Below are 25223 nucleotides of genomic sequence, written 5' to 3'. Positions count from 1 at the left end.
CAAAGGCAGAGGCTCTAACCCACTGAGCCACCCAGGCGCCCCTCTTTATTCTTAAATAATCCCAGTTACTAGTAACTTGTTGGGCACTGTAACACTTCTCAAACCTTGCCCTCGGATTGGCATCGCTACCCTCGTTCTCTCTTCCACGTTGATTTTTCTTTCCCCACATTGGTTTTTGCCCAGTACTTGTAATCAGAGCAGCTGTTGAGAACCCGCTTTCACCCAAGCTAGGACATCACTGTGAGGAACAGGGGACAGTCCAGTGTTGAATCCACGAGCTTCCTAAGGCCAGTGCTTTCCACAGCGCTCGACAATGGAACATTGCTCTGTTCCCCTAAAAAATTGTGGGTGCCCCTCCGCGTTTGCTCCAGCCCTCAAGGGTGCCATGGTACACAGTTTGGGAACCATGGGTCCGAACTTTTTCACATTTGTGGAAAGATTCCCCAAGGTTTTAATCGCTTCGTGTAAATTCAAGGGGAGCAGCCTCTATATATATTTGCTTGCTGCTTAGCGGGTTATGTGGCGTTCCTGAATTTAAGACCTAACGGTAGAGACCTCCTCTGTATGTTGAGGGAGCTCACCACGTCCACCTCGTAGGGTTGTGGCGGTGAAGGAAACTGAGGAACGCACAGCTCTTAGAACACACCCATAGGCGGTGAGCGTGATGTGGAAGCGGCTGTTTCTGTCGGAGTTCACGTCTGCATTGCATCGCTGAATTGCGTGCTGCCTCTCGGGTTTGGAGGTTTCTCTTAGGATCCCTAAGATCTCAAGCTTAGTGTGTGGGATTTCTGGAAATGAAGTGAACCCTGGCTATTCATTAAACCAGAAAATGGTCATTTACAAGGCCAGTTGATAGGCATGACTAACTCAGTGAGGGCCTTTTGTTCTTACCCTGTTGGAGATGTTTGCTCAAGGCTGAGACTGAGGCAGGCGGGATGACCCCTCTGGCATGTCGGGGTTCGGAGCTAACCAGTCTGGGCCCCATGTAGCTCGTTCTTGTTGACTTGTATGCAGTTAACGTCCAGATCTCTAGGAAGATGTTAATCTGAGTCAGCCATCATCTCATAAGTCTTCCTTTTTTTTTTTTTTTTAATTAATAAATCCAGAGCGTAAACCGGTTGGCGATGGAAACGAGGAAAGTAATGAAAGGAAATCATTCCAGAAAGACGGCTGCCTTTGTCCGGGTATGTTCTAGAGATAAGACTCCCTGACTTTGAACCTCCAGTTGTTTCATTTGCAAGTTTCTAAGTTGCTCTTCCCAGAAAAAGACAAGTGTGTCCTAAGGGGTGGTTAAGTATCGATTTTCCAGATTAATTTTTCCTTCTCAAGTATCTATGGATGAACCACTTTTCTTGGGATTTTTCAAGATAAATGATCAGAGAAGTCTCCATTTGGACACATGTTAAGGGCGGGGGTGGGGTGGGCTGTGTTGAGAGGTGGATCGCATTTTTTGCCAGCTGAATTATCTCTGGCTGGTGCCTGTATCTTGAAAGTCTTTTCATCAAAGCAATCCATATCTGTGTTTGTTTATTTGTTTTTTTAAATGGAATTGGACCAAAAAGAGGACAGTGAAAAATAAGCCTACTGTCCCTGCCCTGACTTTATACCTCTTTTCTCAAGTGCCAACTACCTCAAAAGCTTTTCGAGCAATTTCTTCTAATTACTGCCATATTTTTAAATAATTGATTTAAAAGTCTGCTGCTTAGTCACTAATAGGTGTCAACCTATTTACTTCCTGCTGTGACAGATGAGGGTTTATTTTCCTTACCCCCTTATGCTCCTTATTTGCCTGGCTCCCTCCTCCCAAAGGGGCATCTGGAGTACACTGCAGAGGCGAGAAGAGAAAATTGGGGCTCAGAAGGAGGAGATTTCGTTATTGTCAGTGTTTTTTATTTTTTATTTTATTTTTATTTATTTATTTTTTAAGATGTTATTTATTTATTTGACGGACAGAGATCACAAGCAGGCAGAGAGGCAGGCAGAGAGAGAGGAGGAAGCAGGCTCCCTGCTGAGCAGACAGCCCTATGCGGGGCTCGATCCCAGGACCCTGGGATCATGACCTGAGCCGAAGGCAGAGGCTTTAACCCACTGAGCCACCCAGGCACCCCTATTTTATTTTATTTTTTTTAAGATGTTATTTATTTATTTGACAGCGATCACAAGTAGGCAGAGAGGCAGGCAGAGAAAGGGTGAAACAGGCTCCCTGCCGAGCAGAGAACCCAACATGGGCCTCGATCCCAGGACCCTGAGATCATGACCTGAGCCGAAGGCAGAGGCTTAACCTACTGAGCCACCCAGGCGCCCCTTGTCAGTGTTTTTTAGTTGAAAATATGTGATGGATGGAAACAGGAGGACCAGGCTGCAGTGGGGGTGTTGCTTACGTCACCTGCTGTGTTTCTTCCCGTCCTTCTAGGCCTGTGTTGCCTACTGCTTCATCACCATTCCCTCTCTGGTGGGCATCTTCACGCGCCTCAATCTCTACCTGCATTCCGGTCAGGTTGCCCTGGCCAACCAGTGCCTCTCCCAAGGTAAGCCCGTCATTCTCTCCTCTTGAGTGTTCCCTGGCTGTTTAGGAAAGCTGACTCAGCTGTGTGTGTGTGTGTGTGTGTGTGTGTGTGTGTGTGTGTGTGGAGTGAGAGAGATTCCTCCAAGAAGAAAGGAAAGAAAGAACTGATGGAGAAACGAACTCTAAATCTTTTTCTGTAGCAGGAAGCTACACTAGCCGTGCCCACATTGATAGCGTCAGGCGGATGACAGTGTGAAGCTACTTTCCCGCAAGGCCCTTCTGAAACCTGTCTCACACAGGCCTGGCGGGCAGCTCGACGCCCCAGGAGAAGTGTGCCTAGAGAATTTTACAAGTTAGGACTGCTTCACCCCAGCACATGGCTGTTTATTTTTTGTTGCTGTTTGTTTGTTTGAAACCCCAGACACCTACAACTAGAAGCTAATAAGTACAGAAAGAGTACTGTGTCCGGCTTGCTGTGAGTGATAAAAATTCTGCCCCAACCTTTGCTGTGTGATGTTGATTTTCTTCTGGCTTATTACCAATGAGGAGTTCTGTTTTTATCATTAAAGGATATAGTGTTTATTTAAAAAAAAAAAAAATCCTGTCCCAGACCCATTTCTGTACGAGGTTCAGGAGCCAGACAGTTTACTTGAGCAGCAGTCCCTGAGAGTGTCAGTCAGGTGATGGGGGGCTGATACGGGGAAGGGAAGGAAGCCAACAAGGTGCGCTCTTGGGCAGGTAACCGCTGTGGGCAGCTGAGGCCTGTTCCCACGGGGGACCGCTGGGAGCGGGTGTCGGACGGCCTCGGCGCTGCCTCACCTGAGGGTCAGGGGAAGTATGTTGCGTGAGGGCAGGGCTGTTTCTAGATCATCACCTCCCTGGCTCCCTCACCTGCTCCACACTCGAGCTGAGAGAAAGCCCTTAGGCAGGTGTTTGCTACAGGATGTGCTTGTCACCTCCTGGGACGGTGTGCATCAAGGACACGCGCACGGAGCCATACCACGGCGTGCCAGAGATTCAGGTGTTGTAGCTGGGGCATGTGTGTGTGTCAAGCCTTTTTGCACGTACTGTCTAATTTTGTCCTCCCAACAGCCATGGGGTGCGGTCCTGTGGTCAGTGTCCCCTTTCCCAGGGGCAGAGCCGAGTCAGGGAGGGTCTCAGGAGCGGGCACCCTGTGCCTGCTCTGACTCCAGGCCGTGCCGCTCGCCGCTGTGGTAGAGCTTCTGTAGGGCCAGCATTGGGGAAGCTTGAGTGACTGCCTGGGAGGTTTGTGTGGCCTCGTACGAGGGGTCCGGTGTTTTCAGTGATGGTCTGCCCTCAGCTCCCGTCTCCTCCATGAGCTCCCAGTTGATAACGCCAGGGTTGGCCGCCCCCCCGCTTGCTGCCGTTGCTCTGGGTGGATTCTCCGGGTCGGTTGGAGAGTGGTCCTTGCATGGCAGCTCTGGAATGTTTTATCTTCATTCACCTGGGGCGGCTCCGGGCACCAGCGCCTTCACACGTGATTGCTATCCACGCCCCTTTTGAGGGGTTAAGCTTTGCTTTTGACTCCTGGGAACTCCAGTAGCTTCCTGGAATGACACCAAACACCTTCCCTGGGAGTCCTCAGACGATCTGGGGCCTGCCTGCCCCTTGTCCTCATCTGGCACCTACTTAAGCCACACTGGCTTGCTTCTGTTCTCTGAACATGCGAAGCTGCATTCTAACTCAGAGTCTTTGTACCTGCCGTTGCCTCTTTCTAAAATAATCTTCCCCCAGATACTTGGGTTTGGTTTGGTTTGTTTTTTTTAATTCTCAAGCAGGTGATGAGAAGCCTCCCCTGGTTAGGGTGGCTTTTGCTGCCCACTCTTGCTAGAAGCTCCGCTCTGGCTGGATGCCCTTCCCAGTATGTCCTGCTCGGCACCGTCCTCCTCGTGATTGCCATCATGCTTTGGGTCCATGTGTTTTCTTACCATAGGCGTTACTTATCCACACTCCCCACCTGCCCTTGGTGTGTGTTGGTGAACGTGGAACTTTCTCCTGGTGCCTGCTTTGGTAAGCATGATGGGTTAGCAAGAAACAGGGTGAGACAAAAATGAACAGCCACCCCCAAACCCTGATGCTATGCAAAATGAAGACTAGATCAGATGATTAGCTTAGATTGATGTAAGAAACTTAAAATCTTACTATAAACTGGTTCCCTCTTAAAAAGTTCAGGAATGGGGGCACCTGGGTGGCTCAGTGGGTTAAGCCTCTGCCTTCAGCTCAGGTCATGATCTCAGGGTCCTGGGATTGAGCCCCATATCGGGCTCTCTGCTCAGCGGGGAGCCTGCTTCCCCCTCTCTCTCTGCCTGCTGCTCTGCCTACTTGTGATATCTCTCTCTCTCTGTCAAATAAATAAATAAAAATTAAAAAAAAAAAAGTTCAGGAATGGTAGCCTTCACGGGGGAACTCTTGAGGTCTGCGGAACTTGAACCATTCGGAACGGCTTATGAGCTGCTGCTATCAGAGCTGTAGACTGAACAGAGGCTCTGGAAGGCTTGATCTTTCTTCTCCCAACTTAGAAACTCAGGACCATGTTCTAAAATACTGTAGATCCCAGGCAAGCTTATTATGACTGGACCCCAAATGGGGTCAAAAATTTTTTTAATATTTAAATATTTAAATACTGAAATTAAATATTTAAAAATTAAAAAAAATTTTCTTAAGCTAAATAAAGGCTCCCCCATCATCAAAGATCTGCTGCTCCAAGAATATTTGATAAGAGCCCTGGGTGGCTTTTGCCCTGTCGTGCTGCCCCGTCATGGCCTCGGTCCACACCGGGAGATAAGAAGTGTCCGAACGGCCCGGTACACTCTGTGTTAGTTAATGCCCTCGGTGTCCGTGCCCGGGACTCCCCGTCTGCCGCTCCCCACGCTTCAGGCCCCTGCAGGAGGGGCGGGAGTGTGGCGTCCACCTTCCGTTTAATAATTTATCTGCTGACTTTTATTCCACTCTCTAAATGCTGTGGCACTGAACCTCAGAAGCCTGTTAGTGTTGTTCTGAAAGCCACACGCAGCAGTCGCTAGCCAAAATAAATTATACATTCAATTACTGAGCGGGGGAAGGCTGCATAGAAATTAAATGAAGCTTATGGAAATGGGCCACTTTTGTTCCCCCCCCACACACATACACCCCTGGTTATAAAACAGTCCTCTCCTGGCACCTGGGTGGCTCAGTCAGTTAAGCGTCTGCCTTCGGCTCAGGTCATGATCTCTGTGTCCTGGGATCGAGCCCCATATCGGGCTCTCTTGCTCAGCGGGGAGTCTGCTTCCCCCCCCCCCCCGCCTCCCTCTGCTGCTCCCCATCATGTTCTCTCTCTCGCTCTATCAGATAAATAAAATCTTAAAAAATAGTAATAAACCAGTCCTCTCCCTGCCAAATCACTTTCTGGTCTCCCCAGTTCGGCCTCAGTTGTATCTTCTGCATTGGGCGGTGGCTTTGCGCGGACTGGGTCCAGCCTCACGTTAAACTCCCGCTGAACTCTCAGTCAGCCCCATGTGGGATGCTGACGAAGGCTTTTGTAAGGGAGGCCCAGTTCTGGTCCTTCGGACATACCGGTGTAGCCTGTGGAGTGGATTGTGGGTGGGCCAGGGTCGGGGCGTTGTTCCAAAGCCAGCCAGTGCCCCCAGTAGTAGGGAGAAACAGAAGGCTCGTGCTTCTCACCTGGAGATGCCTGCGGACCTTTCCTTTCAGCCGGGTCACTGGATAAGGTCTTGCTCTTGTTTGCGACTGGTTCGTTCTAGAAGATTATTACCAACCCAGAGCAACAACAGATTCTTTGGCCTTTTCTTTTTGGCTTTGTTCCTTTATCTTTCTGGTTTCTAATCTGAGAAAGGAGGGTGTTTTACAACGGAGGTATTGTTGGAGCTGGTCTTGGAAGGGGAGCGCACGTTAATCGGGAGGAGCGGGGAGGGGAGCAGGAACCACTGGCATTCCAAGTGGGGTAAAGAGCTTGAGCAAAGGCACGGGAGGTGTGAAAGCCTACGGTGTGTTTGGCCAATGGCAGGATGTTGGCATGCGTCCCTCACTGATGGTGACTTTCAGGTCCCCCAGTCCTGACTCTGCTGCTTACAAGCTCAGACGAGTAGGCCCTTGCGTGCCTCAGTTTCCTCATCTATCAAGTGGAGATCTCAGCCGTGGCAACTGTCTGTCTCAGATTGCACGGGAGAACGTACTTCGAGAACTTGGCTCTCCTGGCACACAGTAGCTGCTCAGTAAATACTGACCTCATCTAATTGTCTCTCAGAAGACAGAAGTACGCTGTGGCGCTCTGCATACAATGGCAGCTCTGTGGTTTCGGGGTTCCGAGAGCAAACTTCTCATCTGCAAAACCTTGAGAAATCACAGGAAAGCTAATTGTTCCTTTAAAGATGAACCCTGCCGAATTATCCCGGAAAGCAAACAAACAAACGAGAACTGCGGTTCCTCCAAAGACAGAATGAGAGAGAACACAATTCAAGCAGAGTAGTTTTATTCTTTTCATTAATAATAGTGCTTTCCAGAATTATCTCTCCCCTCCCTTTGAATTTTCCTTTCTTTTATTTGTTTTTTTGCAATTTCATCCTTTAGAGGTTAGCTCACAAGCCCCTTTTTAAAGGACACCATCCTTGGCCTCTCAACCCCCAAACAAACTGAATTAAGTCAGGTCATGTTATAAGATGTGTTATCCTGACACCTGGCACTTTGTCCTCATTTAACCCCTGTTGTTACTTAACAAGTAAATATGTGAACGATCGTCTGCTTTTCTCCACTGCAAGACTGTCTGCTCCATGAAATCTTAACCTCTCTTGTCTGACAGTGTGACCCTGGCACGCTGTCTACCACGTGGGTGCTCCGGAAATGTTGAATGAATGAGTGGTAGTCACCCTATAATAATGGTTGATAATTCTTTTTTTTTTTTTTTAATAATGGCCAACTTTATTAAGCAGATACCTCATTTCAGGCAATCTGATGAGGGCTTTCCATTTAATGTGTCATTTAGTCCTTACACTTAGCTGGAGAATTTATTATTTTTTTTAAATAATTTTTTTATTTTTTAATAAACATATAATGTATTATTAGCCCCAGGGGTATAGGCCTGTGAATTGCCATGTTTACACACTTCATAGCACATACCTTCCCCAATGTCCATAACACCACCACCCTCTCCCTCCCCCCCCCCCCCCCCCCCCGGCAACCCTCAGTTTGTTTTGTGAGATTAAGAGTCTCTTATGGTTTGTCTCCCTCCTGATCTCATCTTGTTTCATTTTTTCTCCTTACCGCCCCCAAATGCATGTACTTGTTTCTAGGCACTCATATTTTTAAAAATCTTACCCTGTATATATATTATAAAAATAGTGGCCCCTTAAATCCTCCAGCTTAACTGCTATAATGACAGTCCATTTCAGAAACACAGTTTAGTAAGAAACAGCATTAAATCTCTGTGGATAGTAACTCGGCTATTTGGACCACGAGGCTTTACCGGAAGGCACTTCCCCCACCCCCGTTGGTGATGGTGCATCCTGATGACAGACGGGGTTCAGCCCATCGTAACAGAAACCCCGTAGACCGTGTGGCTTCAGTGATGGACATCTGTTGCTCACAGTTCAGGAGGCTAGAATTCCAAGATGAAGCCAGAGCAGATTCAGTATCTGGTGAGGACTTGTTGGTTCATAGACAGCCATCTTCTCACTGTGTACTCGTGTGTGGAAGGGGTGAGAACGTTCTCTGGGGCCTTTCTTATAAGGGCACTAATCCCGTTCATGAGGGCTCCACCCCCATGATCTCATCACTACAAAGTCCCCATCTTCTAATACCATTTTGAGGAGCAGGTAGGATTTCAGCAGACGAATTTAGGGGTGACATTAACATTAACTCCAAAATACAAAGTTTGAGGTGTCGTGGGCCATGTCCCCCGTTTTTGCAGCAGTAGGGCTGATAGAACTCGAGAGAGTATAGCCAGAATCTCGATTTAATCCAGTAGATTCAAGGGATGGGAGGGAATTGTTCACCCCCTTGTGATGTCTTGTCCTAAGACGTTATGATGATGCCTTTCCTAGAGTTCCCTCGCTTTGGAGCTCTCTGTCTCCGTTGTCCAGGAAGGCATGTGATTTCTCTGAGGTCTCTTTGGGAGTGCAGCAAATTGTTTCTGAGCTCTCGTTTAACCCTGGGAGTTTATGACTCTGAAGAATAGTAAAGATTTCCGTTAGCCCTGAGCTAATGGGTTCTTGAAAACACCAAACACTGCCTCTGAAGTTGGGTTATCGCTTCTTGACTGTCTCTTACGATTCATGTAATGAGTCCAATTTTGCACTGACAACACCAGGGATACACAAGGATGACCTTACTCTCAGACGTGACAGTTCCAGTCTGAGTTTATGTCCTCTTGAACAGAGGGTGACTGGAGTACTATCCTGTTAATCATCGAAAAACAGACGACCTGGACATTATTTTTATTTCTTAATGATCTTTATTTAAAAAAATGTTACCTTGTGCTCATTTGAAAAAATTCCCACAAAGAAAGGTACAACTTAATGTAAAAAGCCTCAAAATAAAAGTCACCAGTAGTGTTTCCTCCCCCCCTCCTTTTTTTTTTTTTTTTTAAGATTTTTATTTATTTGACGGAGATGACAAGTAGGCAGAGAGCCAGGCAGAGAGATGGGATGGGAGGTGGTAGTGGCGGTGGGATGCAGGCTCCCTGCAGAGCAGAGATCCCGATGCGGGGCTCAATCCCAGGACCCTGAGATCATGACCTGAGCTGAAGGCAGAGGCTTTAACCTGCTGAGCCACCCAGGCATCTCTGTTTCCTCCCTTCTGAAAAATAGCCATTTTCACAATTCGGATAGTTGTCTTAACTTTATTCTTCAATATATCCATTTAGAAATATGTGTTCTCATGCTCTCTCATCCACTCTCATTCCCTCCCGATCTATATATAGTGGGACAGGCAGTCCCACAACCCTAAGAACGGATTGTGTCTTCCACAATATTTTTCAATTTTCCATCCAGTAAATCTTGGTCTTTCTCCCACCGCCCCTTCCCTCTACCCACGTCATACATACAGATTCACCTCGTGCTCATAATGGCTGTTGAGTGTTCTAGCTTATTTCCTTTTCTTTTTGGAAGTGTTATAAATTATTTCCCCAACCCCCCCCTCCATTTTCCCCCTAAAGTCCTACTGAAAAACATCGGCCTTCTTTCCAGTTTCTTTGTTTGTTTGTTTTGCTCTTGCCAACAGTGAGCAACCGGCGTCTTCATTCTGAGCCATGTTGAAGCTTTCCGGTGCTTGTCCAGTGCACGGCAGTTTTAGTCTCTGGGAATGTCCGGCGCTGTTGTCCAGAGTCCCATACGGAGCCCTGGTGCACAAAATAGAGAGCAGCGGGCTCTTGAGGGGCGCCTGCCTGGGGGAGGCCACAGCCCTCGAGCTGTCTTCCGGAGCTGGGAGAGGCTTCAGAGCACACGGGGAGACCTTGTAAAGCTGGGAGGAGGGTCTGTGGAGTGGAGCCGTCCAGAGAGCCTGAACCCTGAATCAGGACTCTCAGGTCCTCGAGCAGCGAGTCAGCGAGGAGCCGTCCTGGCGCGTGGGCTGTGGGGAGCAGAGCAGTACCCCGGGCCTCCGGAAGGTGTGGGCCCCCCTTAGTGCCTCGTTCACACACCCGAGGAGGATGCGTGTGAACTAGAGCCCGCGGCAGTGGGTGCCCCGGCTCTGGGAAAGAAGGAAGGTGGGGGGAAGGCTTCGGATGCCCCTTGGGCCATCTGCCTGTCTGCCTCCTTGCCTCACTTTCTGTTCTGAACGTTCCTGTGATTGAAAATGTCCTAACAAGCGTGTGTGGCCTTTGTGTGCTCCAGAGAAATTGTTTTTAGAAATCTAAATGAAAATTCCCAAACGGGAACTTAGCAGGAAGTGAAAGGAAGTGAAAAATCCTAGCGTCCTTCACCCTCCGCTACCACCCCTCTACCACAGACTTCGGCATTATATTGTACAGACACTTTTTTTCTTGCAAAGACAGGATCATGCTACGCGCAGGTGTATGTTTTGTGCTTTTACCTTCTCCCAGGGTTTGTGAGGGACATACTCTGTGGACCGTTCTCTTCTGATGGCTTTGTGTTTTGGGTTTGACTTCTCCATGTCCTGGCAGAGGCCTCTGGAATATGCCCCTTTGGTGTTCTTGGTTTTTTTTTTTTTCCTCTGCTCCTCTGGTGTTCTGCAGACCCTTTGCAGCTGCCCAGACTGGGAGACAGGAGAGCCTAAAATCCCAGAAAATTACCAAAAATTCTGTGATAATTGTTTAACAAACTTCCCTCTTCCCTGGGGGAAGGGACAAGGTAGCCCGCTCTGGCCGCGCTTCCTCGCTGCTGACTTCTCGTGTGTGCTTCTGGCCAAGTGTCTCCAGGTGAAATCTTTCAGAGTGCATCACTCACGACGGCGAAGTCCTATTCTGTATGAATCTGAACAATTTGGGACAATTTCTTTCAAACCTCTTGAATTCCAAAACTCACTGGAGAAGCTTGTTTAAGAAACAAATGGGCCAAGTGATGAAGATGGTAAATCTTAGTTCGTATGTATTTTGCAACCCCCTCCACACAGATTGGAAGAAAAAAAACAACTGGACCAGATTTCACTTAATAGCTATAAAAAAAAGATGAAGATATACTTTATGTGCAGTAGTGGAATTGTTTTTTAAAACATTTTATTTGAGGGGTGCCCGAGTGGCTCAGTTGTTAAGCCTCTGCCTTTGGCTTGGGTCATGATCTCAGTGTCCTGAGATCAAGCATCGGGTTCTCTGCTCAGCAGGGAGCCTGCTTCCCCCCTCTCTCTGCCTGCCTCTCTGCCTACTTGTGATCTCTTTCTCTCTGTCAAATAAATAAACTCTTAAAAAAATATTTTATTTGAGAGAGAGAGAGAGAGGAGGAGAGGGAGGAGGAGGAACAGAGCGGGAGGGACGAGCAGACTCTGCATTGAGCACGGAGCCTGACACAGGGCTGGATCCCAGGACCCTGAGATCATGACCTGAGCGGAAATCAAGAGTCGGATGCTTAACGGACTGAGCCAGGTGCCCCAGTGCTAGAATCATCTTCAAGACCTATTGTTAAGTGTGAGGTGGGGGTGAAGGGAGTGCAAAATGGTATCAAGCAGCAGATAATATGCTTTACCTTAGGGTAGGGTAACCGGATGGCAAGGGATGGGAGTGAGGAGTGTTTACTTTGGAATTTTGAGTCCTATAGCTCGTTATCTATTCAGATAGATTTCCAAATTTCTATCTTGGATGATATAGTTTAATTACATGTAAGGTGGCACCTGGGAATTCATATAAATTCGTATAAATGACCACTTAGAACTGATTGATTCGTGTATTATAAAATCCATGCTTCTGCTAAGTGTATAATTCATCCGGCTTTAGGGCATTCCCAGAGTTGTGCCCCAGTTGCCACTAATTCCAGAACATTTTCACCACCCCAAAAGGAAATCCTAGATCCCTTAAGTAGTCACTCCCTGTACTCCCTCTTCCAAGTCCAGGCAGGTTCCAATCTGCTTTTTGTTTCTGGATTTGCCTCTGCTTACTATTTCATAAAAATGCAGTCTTACAATACAGGTCTTTTTACGGTTGACCCCTTTCACTTCGCATCCCAGTTTCGAGGTTTGTCCTACCAGAGCCCGTATGTGCGTGTAGGTAGCAGCCACGCACAGTGGGAGGAGCTGCCACGTCCTGCAAAGTGACTGTACTGTGAAATCATCCCGTTGTCAATAGTGAGCCTGGGAACCTGTATCTTTTGCAAGGCATCTGATGATTCTTGTAACAAAGGAGTTTTGGGAAACTGGCTCTGAGAGGAGTGCAATCCCTCTTCCTGCGAGCAGGGATGGTGGCTGGGTCTGCCCTCAGCCAGTAGCCCACGGCGCTGGAGGACATATCGATCCCTGAGCAGCAAACAGCAGAACACCGCTCTGCAGAGGGGTCAGCACCCCAAGAAGGGTCTCCAACAGAACCAGTGCTTGGGTGGGGCCAGCCAGGTCTCGGTGGCATCTTTTTCTTTTCTTTTCTTTTTTTTGTAAGTAGATTGTGAAAAAGAAGCCTGGTTGTTGTTCATGAAACCTCAGAAGATTTGGGTAGAAAAAGATACAGCGTAGAGAAGCTTGTCCATATACCTGCTTTTTCCTTTCCCCAGTGAAACAGGAATGAATAATAGTCTTTGTGGATGGGAATCTGATTTCTCCTTTTTGTGTAGGTCTTGAAAACAAAACTAGGGGTGCCTGGGTGGCTCAGTCAGTTAAGCATCCGACTCTTGATTTTGGCTTAGATCCTGAGATCAAGCCCTGTGTCTGGCTCTGCACTTAGCAGAGGGTCTGCTGAATGCACATGCACGCTCTCTCTTGCTCTCTCTCTCTCTTTCCCTCCCTCTCTCTTTCCTTCCTTCTGTACCCCCCCGCTGCCCCTCCCCCCTGCTTGCGTGTACTCTCTCTCTAAAATACAGAGATAAATCTTAAAAAAAAAAAACCACCACCACATCTAGACCATTTTATCTTGGATTGTCTTCTGGGGCTTTTAATAGCCACAGAAGTGTTCTACAGTATTGATGAGGTTATTCTGAACTCCGGGAGGAAAAACTGTTTTCGTATACAGTAGGATTTGAGCCCTAATTACTAAGTCAGAATCGAGAAGGCTCCTAGATAAGATTTAATATGTGGAGTAAGTCTTCTGAGGATAGAAACAAAAATCTGCTTTGGAACAGTCTGGAACATTGCCTGCTCCAGCCCCTAAATAACTGTTTATTTTAGCCCGCTCCTTTGCAATGGGGCATTCGTGAGGAACAGAGAGCCGGGCACAAAGCTGCTCTCCCTTTAATGAGGCATAATAATAGGCACTTTTCTCGGGGCCACTTGGTAACAAACACATAAATAGAATAAATAAACGGCCTTTTAAGTTGTTCTGAGCAGAATTTTCGTTTCCGCTGAGAGAGGCTCTTCACCTCGTTCATTATGGACTTAATGTTTTCACCAGAAAGCAATTCCTATAGAGCCATGGGGACAGAGAGCTTTTCCTGCAGAAGGAAGACAGCCAGACCCGGTGGGGTCTAGGCCTGCCTGAGCTTAAAGGGGGTAGCGTCCGTGGTAGATTCAGCTCTGTTTCTTTTTCGTGTAGTGCGGTTACGTCTCAGTGTCATGAAATGTATCGCGGTAAGCAGTTTTCAACATGCAGTTCACTGGCTTTAGGTACGTTGACAGTGCTGGGCAGCCCTCACCCCTATTCATTTCCAGAATGTTTTCATCATCCCAAACGGAATGAAAAGCACATCCATGAAACAGTGACTATTTCCCTCTCCCCATTCTGCTTTCTGCTCTACGAATTCGACTCTGCCTCCCAAAAGCGCAATCCTATGTGTGTGTCCCCTTGTCTGACCTATTTCATTCAGCATGATGTTTTCAGGTGCGTGCATGTTGGAGCCTGTGTTAGAATTTCCTTCCTTTTCAGGCTGAACGCTGTTCCGTTGCTTGCTTCTCTGTCCATCCACTGGTGGACATTAGGGTTGTTGCCACCCTTTGGCTCTTGTGACTAGTGTTCCGTGAACACTGTCGTACGTATGCCTGTTTGAGTCCTTTGGCTCTTGTGACTAGTGTTCCGTGAACACTGTCGTACGTATGCCTGTTTGAGTCCCTGCTTTCGTTTCTTTGGGAGGTACCCCTTGGATGTGGAACTGTGGGGGCAGGTGCTAAGTCTGTGTTCCACTTCTAATCCTCCGAACCATTTCCTACAGCGGCTGCGCTGGTTCACGCTCCCACCAGGGGGGCGCCAGCGTTCCAGTTTCTCCACATCTCCGCCAGCGCTCGTTAGTCCCTGAGTTTCCACAGTGCCCGTCCTGATGTCGTCTCCCAGGGATGAAATCTCACTGTGGTTTTGATTCGCATGTTTCTAATAATCATTGATGTTGGGCATCTGTTCATCTGCTTGTTGACCTACTTGACTGTTTTCTTTGGAGAAATGTCTGTTCGGGTCCTTTGCCCATCGTTAATCAGGTTACCTGTTCTGCTGTTGCTGGAGAATGTCTTCGTGTTTTCTAGATATAAACCCCCTATCAGATCGATGATTTGCAGGCCTATATATATATATATATATATATATTTTTTTTTTTTTTTTTTTTAATGCCAATTTGATTGTATTGCTTAGCGTGGACAATGGACTTGACCATCCCTGGGCTACTTGAACCTGGCCACTCACTTTTTGAGCCTGTTTCCTCACGTGGGGTGTGGACATGGAAATCATTGCCCCGTCCCCATAGGATGGCCGAGGACTAAGAATACAGACTACTTTACGACAGGGCCTAGGAGTCTCCATGGTTCCCTCGAATGCTGCCTTTTACTCCTGTCCATAGCCTGCGACAGGAGACCCTGCAGCCTCTGCGTCTGTCTGCCGGAGTCGGTGTCAGGTGTCTTTTCCCAGAGGTCCTTTATCTAATCTCTTTCTGTCCAGCAAGATCGATGTTGGCTCTTTGTGCCCCCCCCCCCGCCCCTTCCCCCCACAGACCAAAGATCACAACACGCTCTGAGTAAGTAGGTGTTAAGTACTGTAATCACGTCCGTCCCACACCGGCGTTGACTCTCCCCCTCTTCTCTGTGCTCACGGTGCCTGTTCACCGCTTGGTGAATGTGGTAGGGGTGTGAGTTCCATTTGGGAGAGACGGCTTGGGAAGGAAGTTTCTGGAAAGCTCTGAGAGAGCTGCCTTTGCTTAACATGGCTTTTGTTGTTGTCTTTTTTTTTTTTTGCTTTGAAGAAGGAAGAGAAGGTGACCCCCCCCCCGCCCCCGGCTGTAGACGCAGACTCTTCTCATTAAGCACAGGTCTTGGTGCCAGGAGGGAGGCGTTTGTTGCCGCATGTGCCTCTCTGGGGTGCTGGGTGGGGTTCCGGTGGGAATTCAGGATGCTGTATGCCAGCGCCGTGTCCTCTCCGCATCGCTGGAAGTCGTTTCGCCGTAGAAGTGTATTTATTTGGACCATGCAGACGTTTGATCTTGTTGGGTAGTTTAAGATTTCTCTTGTCAGGTCGGTGTTCGGTCTGTTTTGTCCTTGAGGCTTTTTCTCATGGTGAATGCTTTGGCAGTTCTAGAAAGAACTCTTTCTGCCTCCCTCAGCCCCCACCTCCAGTCCTTCCTCCTCTCCCCATCCAGTCCTTCCTCTCTCTGCCCTCCTGTGTCTGCCCCCCTCCCGGCTCCTCCTCTTTCCACCCCCCTCTTCCTCTCCCCTTGCCTTGCTTTCTCTCATCCTTTGAGGTCTTCTTGTTTTACGGTATACTAAATATTTTAAAAAATATATTCATCTCCCTGGGGTGCCTGGGTGGCTCAGTGGGTTAAAGCCTCTGCCTTCAGCTCAGGTCATGATGGGATTGAGCCCCGCATCGGGTTCTCTGCTCAGCGGGGGGCCTGCTTCCTCCTCTCTCTCTCTGCCTGCCTCTCTGCCTACTTGTGATCTCTGCCTGTCAAATAGATAAATAAAATCTTTTTAAAAAATAAAATAAAATATCTTCATCTCCCAAGTGATTCTCTGGAATGATTCACCTCGTCAGAAATCTCTAAAGCTGCGTGTGCGTGCCTGTGTGTGTGTGTGTGTGTGTGTGCGCACACATGTGTGCATGTGTGGATTCCTTCAGATGTCTCAGTTATTTCTTTAACAAATCCAGGGCGTGCTAGCGTAGACACAGACCGTAGTCGGCGCCCCGCTCTGCCTCCAGGATGGGAACCTCAGTGTACCCAGGACACTGATGTGGGCCCGGGCACTTGTCCTTCCACACCTCACTTCCCGTCTGGGAACTGGGCCCCGTGGCTGTGCTTCCGCACGCGGGGCGCGGGAGGGTTCTGGGAACCAGTCCAGATTGAGCCCTCAGTCCCTGCAGCTGTGACTTCTTGGCTTCTGTAAAAATTTGCCACTTGCTTATTTCACTTCGTTATTAAAGCCCGTTTGTGGTTCTTTGAGCTGAGCTGCTCAGCGAGGGAAGGAAGGAGAGAGGGGGACATGGGAGGGGACAGCAGTGCCCTCTCAGCTGAATGTTCGACAAGTCGGTTAAGGTTGCAGAAACCCTCTTGTAGGACCTGCCCGCTGTGTGGGGCCCTCAGCGTGGCCTAACTTCCACGGAACTCTCAGGACGGGCCTGCAGGCCCGGAGAAGAAAAAACAGAACCTGAATCTTTCAGAGCTCTCATACACGGACTTGTCTTCTGTCTTGCAGCTGATGCCTTTTTCAAAGCCGCTATAAGCCTCGTTCCGGAAGTTCCAAAGATGATCAATATTGATGGGAAGATGCGACCGTCAGAATCATTCCTTCTGGAATTCCTCTGCAATTTCTTTTCTACGTTATTAATAGTTCCGGTACGTTTCGCCAGAAGAGCTATAGGTGGTGTCCTTCTTTGATCGGCTTCCTACCTCTTCCCCCCAAATAGGGCTCGAACTCACGATCCCGAGATCCCACATGCTCTGTGGACCAAGCCAGCCAAGTGCCCCTGAATACTCGTTTTATTTTCTGTTCATTTTGTGTCCTGGGTGTGTATCAGTTGTGGTTCTCCATGCGGTCAGGGGTGCCACTTCCTGGTTAAGGGCTCAGGTCTGGGGACCGAGATGCTGAGGTTAGAATCTTGGCTCCCCCACCTTCCAGCTCTGCAGGCTCGGGTGATTGTGTCACATGATGGGGCTGTGGTCTTCTCATCTAGGAAATGGGAATAGTGACAGTGTCTCTGTCTCTGGGTTGTTGGGAGGATTAAGGGAGTAAGTCTGCCTATGTGATGAGAACAGTGGGCACACACTCAGCCCCGTAAAAGGTGATGGTGACTCTTTTTTGGCAGCAAGTACTAGAAACCAAAACAAGGTCGCCGAGGTCCAAGGGAATGTTGTTGGAAGCGTGCTGGGGTTTCTCGTGGGACGTACTGGCGAGCAGTGAGTCTTGGGTTGGCAGGAGTCAAGGCCGCTTTCCAGACGCAGCGCCGGGACCCGCAGTCTGGCAGGGGTTCTTACCTGGGGTCTGCGTACTCCCTGGGGGTCTGGCAGGGGCAACCATGAATTTATTTTTATTTATTTATTTTTAAAGATTTTATTTATTTATTTGACAGAGAGAGATCACAAGTAGACAGAGAGGCAGGCAAAGAGAGAGAGAGGGAAGCAGACTCCCCACCGAGCAGAGAGCCTGATGCAGGACTCGATCCCAGGACCCTGAGATCATGACCTGAGCTGGAGACAGCAGCTTAACCCACTGAGCCACCCAGGCATCCGCAACCATGAGTTTAGATGAGAAGAAAAAAGTCCTCATTTTTACAAATCTCAGTGAATAAACTTAGCTGTTTGCTCTGCTGTGAGTTATGGAGGCAGCGAGCCACAGTAGTAGTGACATAGCTGGGACTTTGTCATGTTCATACCGCATTTCAGGTGTGGCCCATTTCAGAAGATGGCTAATTAAATGTATTTACCAAGAAGTAATAGAACACGATATGACAGATACGTTGAAAGAATATTTTGACAAGTATATTAGCATAATTGGTTTCCTTTGTAGTCTTACGTATTTTACTTTCTGCATTAAAAACCTGTATTCTGAGGAGCCCATGGCCTTCACCAGGCTGCGACAGGGCCAGGCACGAAACAGACTGGCTCCTGGTAGAACCCCATATATGTAGGAATGAGGAATCCTTGTTAAAACAGAGATTCTTGGGAACCCCGTTCCAGAGAGGCTCACTCAAGAGGTTGGGATTGGCCCCTGAGTCAGCATTTTTGAAAGCCCCTGAGTAAGTCAGGGCTGGACGGTCCTAGGACCACTTTGACAGGAAGTAACTCTGCTCTCGGGAGTACAGGGTGCCTTTTTGGGGGGACGCAAATGTTCTAAAATTGATCATGGTGACAGTTGCACATCTCTGTGAATATACTCACCATCACTGCTGTGTGCATTTTGAGGGCGTGAACTGTCTGGCATTCGAATGGTCTCTCGGAGGAGCTGAGGAGACAAAAAGATGACTCCGTTTCCAGGTGTCCCAGCTGAGGTCCCAAGTGCTCCAGAGAGAGGATGGTGTGGTCAGGAGGCAGAGCTCGAGGCTTGACTCCACTGTTTCCAGATCACTTTCTTAGTCCTTTGTGGAATCACATTCTCTTTTTTGGGTAGTCCAGTTGTCAAGTGAGGGGACCGACAACGGTCCGAGTTTCTAAGGAGCCAGCTGATGGATGTCACCGTTCACTGGTTAATTGGGCTGCATTTTCCATCTGCACGTGGCGTTTTCTTCATGGTAAAAATCACTGGAGCCTGGACAAAAGCCTGTGCTTGGAGTCAGAAACTTGAGGGCAGTCTGACCCAGTGACTCAGCAGCCCTGAGTGGCTCTGGGAAAGTTGTCTGACTCGTCAGAACCTCACTCGTCACCTGTCTGAAATGTCATCGGAATGCCCACCTGGCAGGGCTGCCGGGAGGTTGAATGAAACAACTGATCTGAAATTACTTTGGGACCCAGAAGCTCTGTCCCTGGGGTCACGCACTGATGACCAGTGGGTGGAATCCAGCCCGCAGACAGGCTTTTTTGGCCACATAATGATGGAAAACATTTGAAATGAATTACCCACGTTTAAAAATTGGTAGATCACAGAAAACCCCAGATTTTCGGCTCCTCTTGGAAAATCAGATCCTGCGATGGGGGGCCCACATTCTCTGACCTGGCCACTTTGCCTCAGCTTGGGAGCAGCCTCCCCATTTTGGGGGTAGGGCGGGAGGCGTGTGCCCTCCCTGCAGTTCCCATGGGTACTTCTGGACCCACTGAACCCATTTCTGTTGCCTCCCTGGCCCCTTAGGCATTCTCGGGAATGTACCTCGGGTCTCAGTGGATTTTCTCGTTCCCGGTATCAGCGGGCAGGCTTTTCCTGGGGTTTAGTAAAGATAATGAGATGAAGACTAGCCCCAGTGTGCCTGCTGATCCAGTGCAGTTCCTGCAACAGGGGACTCACTGTGCCTTTCCCACATAGGGCACCCCAGAGCTGGGGAGCCCATGCAGCTTACCCGAGGCTGCACAGCGGTGAGCGGCAGAGTTGGGATTTGAACCCAGGTCTGTGCCACTGCCGAGCCCGTCCTGCACCCTCTGAGCATGAAACATTTACAGTGCACTTGATCTGCTTGAGGTAGAGCCTTAGCAGCTGTCTGTCCCTCCCCTGGGACACAGCTAACTGCGGGTGGGCTTGGAGGTGCCCGATGTTCGGGCTGAAAAGCTGAGGCTGAGTGCTGTGTGGGCTCCCACAGCCGAGGATGGGCTGCCCCTGAGGCACGTGTGTTGTGAGGCGGTTTAGCATGGAGACAACGCCCGTATCCCACTTAGACCTGGTTCACAGCATATCCTTTCATGTCGCCGCTTTTAGTGTTTAATTTTTTGCATTTAATTTTATTGTTGTAAAGACCTTTACACTGAGATCCACCTATCCTCTGAGCACATATTTAAGTGTATGATACGGTCTTACTGACTACAGGCTCAGTATTGTACAGAGATCTCTAGAATATCCGTCCTGCTTAATTGAACCTTAAAGCCCATCGATGAGTAACTCCCCATTTCCTCCTCCCCGGACCCCCAACAGCCACCATCCCACCCTTTGGTCCTGTCCCTGTTGTGGACGGCCTTAGATAAGCAGAATCATGAGTATTTGTCTTTCTGTGGTTGGCTCATTTCGCTTGGCCTGAGGGCCTCTGAGGTTCATCCATCTTGGCATAATTTTACAACATTTCCTTCTTTTTTAAGGCTGAATATCAATCCCTCGTATATCACATTTTCTTTTTTTTTTTTCAATTATTTTTATTAACATATAATGTATTATTTGCCCCAGGCGTACAGGTCTGTGAATCATCAGGCTTAACACACTTCATAGCACTCACCATAGCACATACCCTCCCCAGTGTCCATAACCCAACCACCCTCTCCCTACCCCCTACCCCCCAGCAACTCTTGGTTTGTTTCGTGAGATTAAGAGTCTCTTATGGTTTGTCTCCCTCCCAATCCCATCTTGCTTCATTTTTTTTCCTTCCCTACGCCCCCTGACCCCTCACCCTGCCTCTCAAATTCCTCATATCAGAGAGATCATATGATAGTTGTCTTTCTCTGATTGACTTATTTCGCTCAGCGTGATACCCTCTAGTTCCATCCATGCTGTTGCAAATGGCAAGATTTCATTTCTTTTGATGGCTGCATAGTATTCCATTGTATATAGATACCACATCTTCTTTATCCATTCATCTGTTGATAGACATCTAGGTTCTTTCCATAGTTTGGCTATTGTGGACGTTGCTGCTATAAACATTCAGGTGCACATGCCCCTTCGGATCACTACATTTGTATCTTCAGGGTAAATACCCAGTAGTTCGATTGCTGGGTCGTAGGGTAGCTCTATTTTCAGCTTTTTGAGGAACCTCCATGCTGTTTTCCAGAGTGGTTGCACCAGCTTGCATTCCCACCAACAGTGTAGGAGGGTTCCCCTTTCTCCGCATCCTTGCCAGCATCTGTCGTTTCCTGACTTGATAATTTTAGCCATTCTGACTGGTGTGAGGGGGTATCTCATTGTGGTTATGATTTGTATTTCCCTGATGCCAAGTGATGGGAGCACTTTTTCATGTGTCTGTTGGCCATCTGGGTGTCTTCTTTGCAGAAATGTCTGTTCATGTCCTCTGCCCATTTCCTGATTGGATTATTTGTTCTTTGGGTGTTGAGTTTGATACGTTGTTTATAGATTTTGGATACTAGCCCTTTATCTGATACGCCATTTGCGAATATCTTCCCGCATTCTGTCAGTTGTCTTTTGGTTTTGTTGATTGTTTCCTTTGCTGTGTAAAAGCTTTGATCTTGATGAAGTCCCAATAGTTCATTTTTGCCCTTGCTTCCCTTGCCTTTGGTGATGTTTCTGGGAAGAAGTTTCTGTGGCTGAGGTCGAAGAGGTCGCTGCCTGTGTTCTCCTCAAGGATTTTGATGGATTCCTTTCTCACATTGAGGTCCTTCATCCATTTTGAGTCTGTTTTTGTGTGTGGTGTAAGGAAATGGTCCAGTTTCATTCTTCTGCATGTGGCTGTCCAATTTTCCCAACACCATTTGTTGAAGAGACTGTCTTTTTTCCATTGGACATTCTTTCCAGCTTTGTCGAAGATTAGTTGACCATAGAGTTGAGGGTCTATTTCTGGGCTCTCTATTCTGTCCCATTGATCTATGTGTCTATTTTTGTGCCGGTACCATACTGTCTTGATGTGCATATCACATTTTCTTCATCCATCCATCGATGGGCATTTAGGTTTTTTCCACATCTTGGCCACTAGGAACAGTGCTGCAGTGAGCATGAGAATGCTGGTGTCTCTTTGGGATCCTGATTTCATCTCCCTGGATAAATACCCAGAGGTGGCATTGCCGGATCTGAGGGCAGCTCTATTTTTCATCTTCTGAGGAACCTCCATACTGTTTTCCACAGTGGTTGCATCAGTCGACATCCCTACCAACTGTGTATGAGCCTTTTAAAAGGCCTTGATTCATGTTATTTGTTTAGGAAAAAAAAAAATTGAAGTCCCTTTAGACTAAATAGACTAAATAAACTACCTGGCCCCCTTTATTGGTACTTGTCAATGCAGAACTAAACATTTCCCCAGGCCAGCCTTCTCTCCGGCCAACAGTGCCAGTTTGGGAGCGTTCGGAGGCGTTCTGCTTTGGTGTTTGCCGCGGTCAGCCTCTTGCTGGGCTGCAGAGTTGTCTGTGTAACTGAGCTGATGCATTTCTCTTACATTTGGTAGGACCCATGGACTTCATTGAATAGGTTCAGCGTAACAGCTCACAGGCCTAATTTTGATTCAGTTGACACAGGCAGTGGATATGTTACTAGCATCCGTGTCCTGGCACAGATCATCTGGGGCAGAGCAGGGGAGTGTCTTTTTCTACTCCTCATCGTTGTGAAGTGTCGAGCTGTAAGCATGACATCGTGTCCCAGTGCTGAGCTGCGTTTGTCCTGTCTGTTCCATAAAGACTTGCTGATCTGGGACTTCAGGAGTGAACCAGAGAAGTCGTCCTCCACTCAGGAAGACAGACGCTAAGCAAATAAACACTTGGAACTACAATAGTATAAAGTCCCACAAAGAAACACAGGGACTTCTGAGAGCCCAGGTGGGAAGGGAAGTGGGTCAGGGAAGTGTCCCAAGAAAGTGTCAGCCACAGGAAGACTGGTCATGAAGGGCCGAGGGGGAGGGGAGAGGGCGTTCCGGGCAGAGGGGGCAGCATGGGTAAAGGGCTTCAAGTGGGAAGGCACCCTGCATTGGAGGGACCAGAAGAGAGCCTCGGTGACTCGTGTGTATGGCGGTGCTGAGGGACCCCAGGGGTGTGAGCTGGTGACACATGACAGGGTTGGCTCCTGCGGGAGTCGCGTAGCTCCACAGACAGCTGGTTCCTGACAGCCTCCCGACCCCATGCTCATCTGTCCTCTGCCCTCCCGCTCTGTCCCCACCCCCCTTTCCTGTCCTGCTCCTCCTCCCAGCGCCACGCCCCATCCCAGTCCCTGTTCTGGCTCCTTTTCTAAAGGGGTTTTACTGTTTATCATCAACACTTACATACCCCTGACAGTGAGCCAGCCAGCAGTTCACAAATACTCCAAACAAGCCTGTTACTATCCTCATTTCACAGAAGCAGACCCTGGCACAGAGACGGCAAGTGACTTACCCAGGGTCACCAGCTAGTCATCAGCCAAGACCGAAGTCAAAGCCAGGATGTCTGTGCTCAGTGTGTCTTTGCTGCCTCTCACCTTAGCGCTCCTGGAAAATTAGTCATTTCTAGGGTATGCCTTCCTCTGCCAAGGAATGACAGTTTTTAAAAAAGATTTTATTTATTTATTTGACAGACAGAGATCACAAGTAGGCAGAGAGGCAGGCAGAGAGAGAGGAGGAAGCAGGCTCTCTGCTAAGCAGAGAGCCTGATGCAGGGCTTGATCCCAGGACCCTGAGATCAGGACTCAAGCCGAAGGCAGAGGCTAAACCCACTGAGCCCCCAGGCGCCCCATCAAGGAATGACATTTAATGGAGGGATTCCTGCAGACCAGAACCAGGGACCCAAAGGGATATTGTGAACAGTGGAAGCCAGGTCCCCTATCTGTCCAGCTAAGAGAGAGGGTTGAGTCCCTCCCAGGTGTCCCTTGGGAGCTGCCTCATAAGTGCGGGTTTGCTCTGTCAGGGAGGCAGCCTAGGCAGGGGCCCCCCTGGGGGGGCCCTTCCCCTGCTCACATTGCCAGTTGAATCCAGGACCTTTTGTTCTTCTAATTTTTTTAAAAGATTTATTTATTTTAGGAGGTGGGGGAGGGGCAGAGGAAGAGAAAATCCTGAATCAGACTTCCTGCCGAGTGCAGGGCCGGACACAGGGCTCCATCCCAGGACCCCGAGATCATGACCTGAGCTGAAATCAAGAGCGGGCCGCTTAACTGAGCCACCCAGGCGCCCCTTTTACTTTTTTTTTTTTTTTAAACCTGTGTTTGCCTTGCTTCAGTTGTTGGCACTGAAGCATCAAAGCACAATTAAAAAAAAAATGTTACGACCACTGAAGCATGGATATCTTAAGGAAAAATTTTTCCTGGTACAGAAGGCTGGAAGTAATCCCTCGTCCTCAGTTACGAGCGAAAAGCTCACGGAAATGGCTTGCTACAAACCTTTATGTCTCGGCGACCCCTTCTTCCCCCCACCCAGGGAAGGTGGGCTGAATGGGCTCCCACTACAGTTAGGACAGCCGTGTTGAAATGCTTACTGCAACGTTCAGATTATTGTTTCTTTCCAAGGCAGATCCTTAAATAAAAAATATTTTTGAACATCCACATAGCAGGAGAAAATAGCCCAGTTAGAAACAAGCTGTTAGCAAAGAACGGCGGTAGTGAGCTGCCGGCTGAGAGCGACTGACTGTAAATGGAAGGCAGACCCCGGCACGGGGTTGCGGTGGGGGGGTGGGGTGGGGGGTGCTCTCGATCACTCTAGCCTGGTGGCATGGTGCGTCCTCTGTCTTGCGGATATCCAAGCAGCAGTTCCTGTAGATGTTAACAGCTGTACCCAGTCTCTCTCACCCCGCCACTGTCCTTGTCACTGTTGGAAGTGTTGCTGCTGTATCGACCACCCTGGGATTCGGAGGTGGTGATTTCCCAGCCATCTCGGTTCCAGCGTTTCTCATACTCCGTGCCGGATTCAGAATGGTTACTCACGCATGTGGCTTCCCCGCAGTGGGCTGGCTCCGTCGGGTCCGAGAGGGGCAGTGTGAACGTTCCCGGTGCGGAGTTGATGCCCAGGAGCCAGACTGCCAGAGCTCGGGCCCCGGTTCCTCGGTGGACCAGCAGTGTGACACGGGGCCGGCTAACCTCTCTGTGGCTCACCTGCCCTCTGTGAAATCAGGGGCTGGTCCTCATAGTGTCTTTCTGGAACGCAGAAAAGCTACCATAGTGACCACGAAAGTTCGCGATCGTTATTTGTCTCTGTCGCCACGTAAGCACCTGGCGCGGAGAGGGTGCACCAGCCGTAATGCATTCAGCGCCATTCGGGAGGCCCTGGTTGTGAGCTGGCAGCTCCGACCCATGAAAGTACCGGTCCTCCCGGGGGTTATAGGCTGGGACGAAAGGGAGAGACGGAAACCAATCAGGCCGTTCCCCGAAGGCATAAAGAAGTCCCTTCAGAACTGCTCTTAGAAATGTAACGATGATTTGTGACGGAGCCTGGGGGAGGGCTCTGGAGCCCGCAGGTAAG

The 25223-nt window shown here is 48.8% G+C and overlaps 1 protein-coding gene across 1 annotated transcript in view; it reads left to right on the top strand.

The window, feature by feature from the left end:
• Window positions 1-25223, top strand: part of VPS35L (VPS35 endosomal protein sorting factor like) — a 117228-nt gene that overhangs the window by 78431 nt on the left and 13574 nt on the right. The window contains exons 25-27 of the mRNA XM_080830946.1: window positions 1107-1184; window positions 2414-2528; window positions 16715-16854. Coding sequence (XP_080687072.1) covers window positions 1107-1184; window positions 2414-2528; window positions 16715-16854 — 333 coding nt within the window. The remainder of the gene's footprint in view (window positions 1-1106; window positions 1185-2413; window positions 2529-16714; window positions 16855-25223) is intronic.

This window comes from Martes martes (assembly GCF_963455335.1).
Source record: "Martes martes genome assembly, chromosome: 18".
Classification (NCBI taxonomy): domain Eukaryota; kingdom Metazoa; phylum Chordata; class Mammalia; order Carnivora; family Mustelidae; genus Martes; species Martes martes.
The sequence above is the reverse complement of the archived record's forward strand: the minus strand, read 5'-3'. Positions and strand labels throughout refer to the sequence as shown.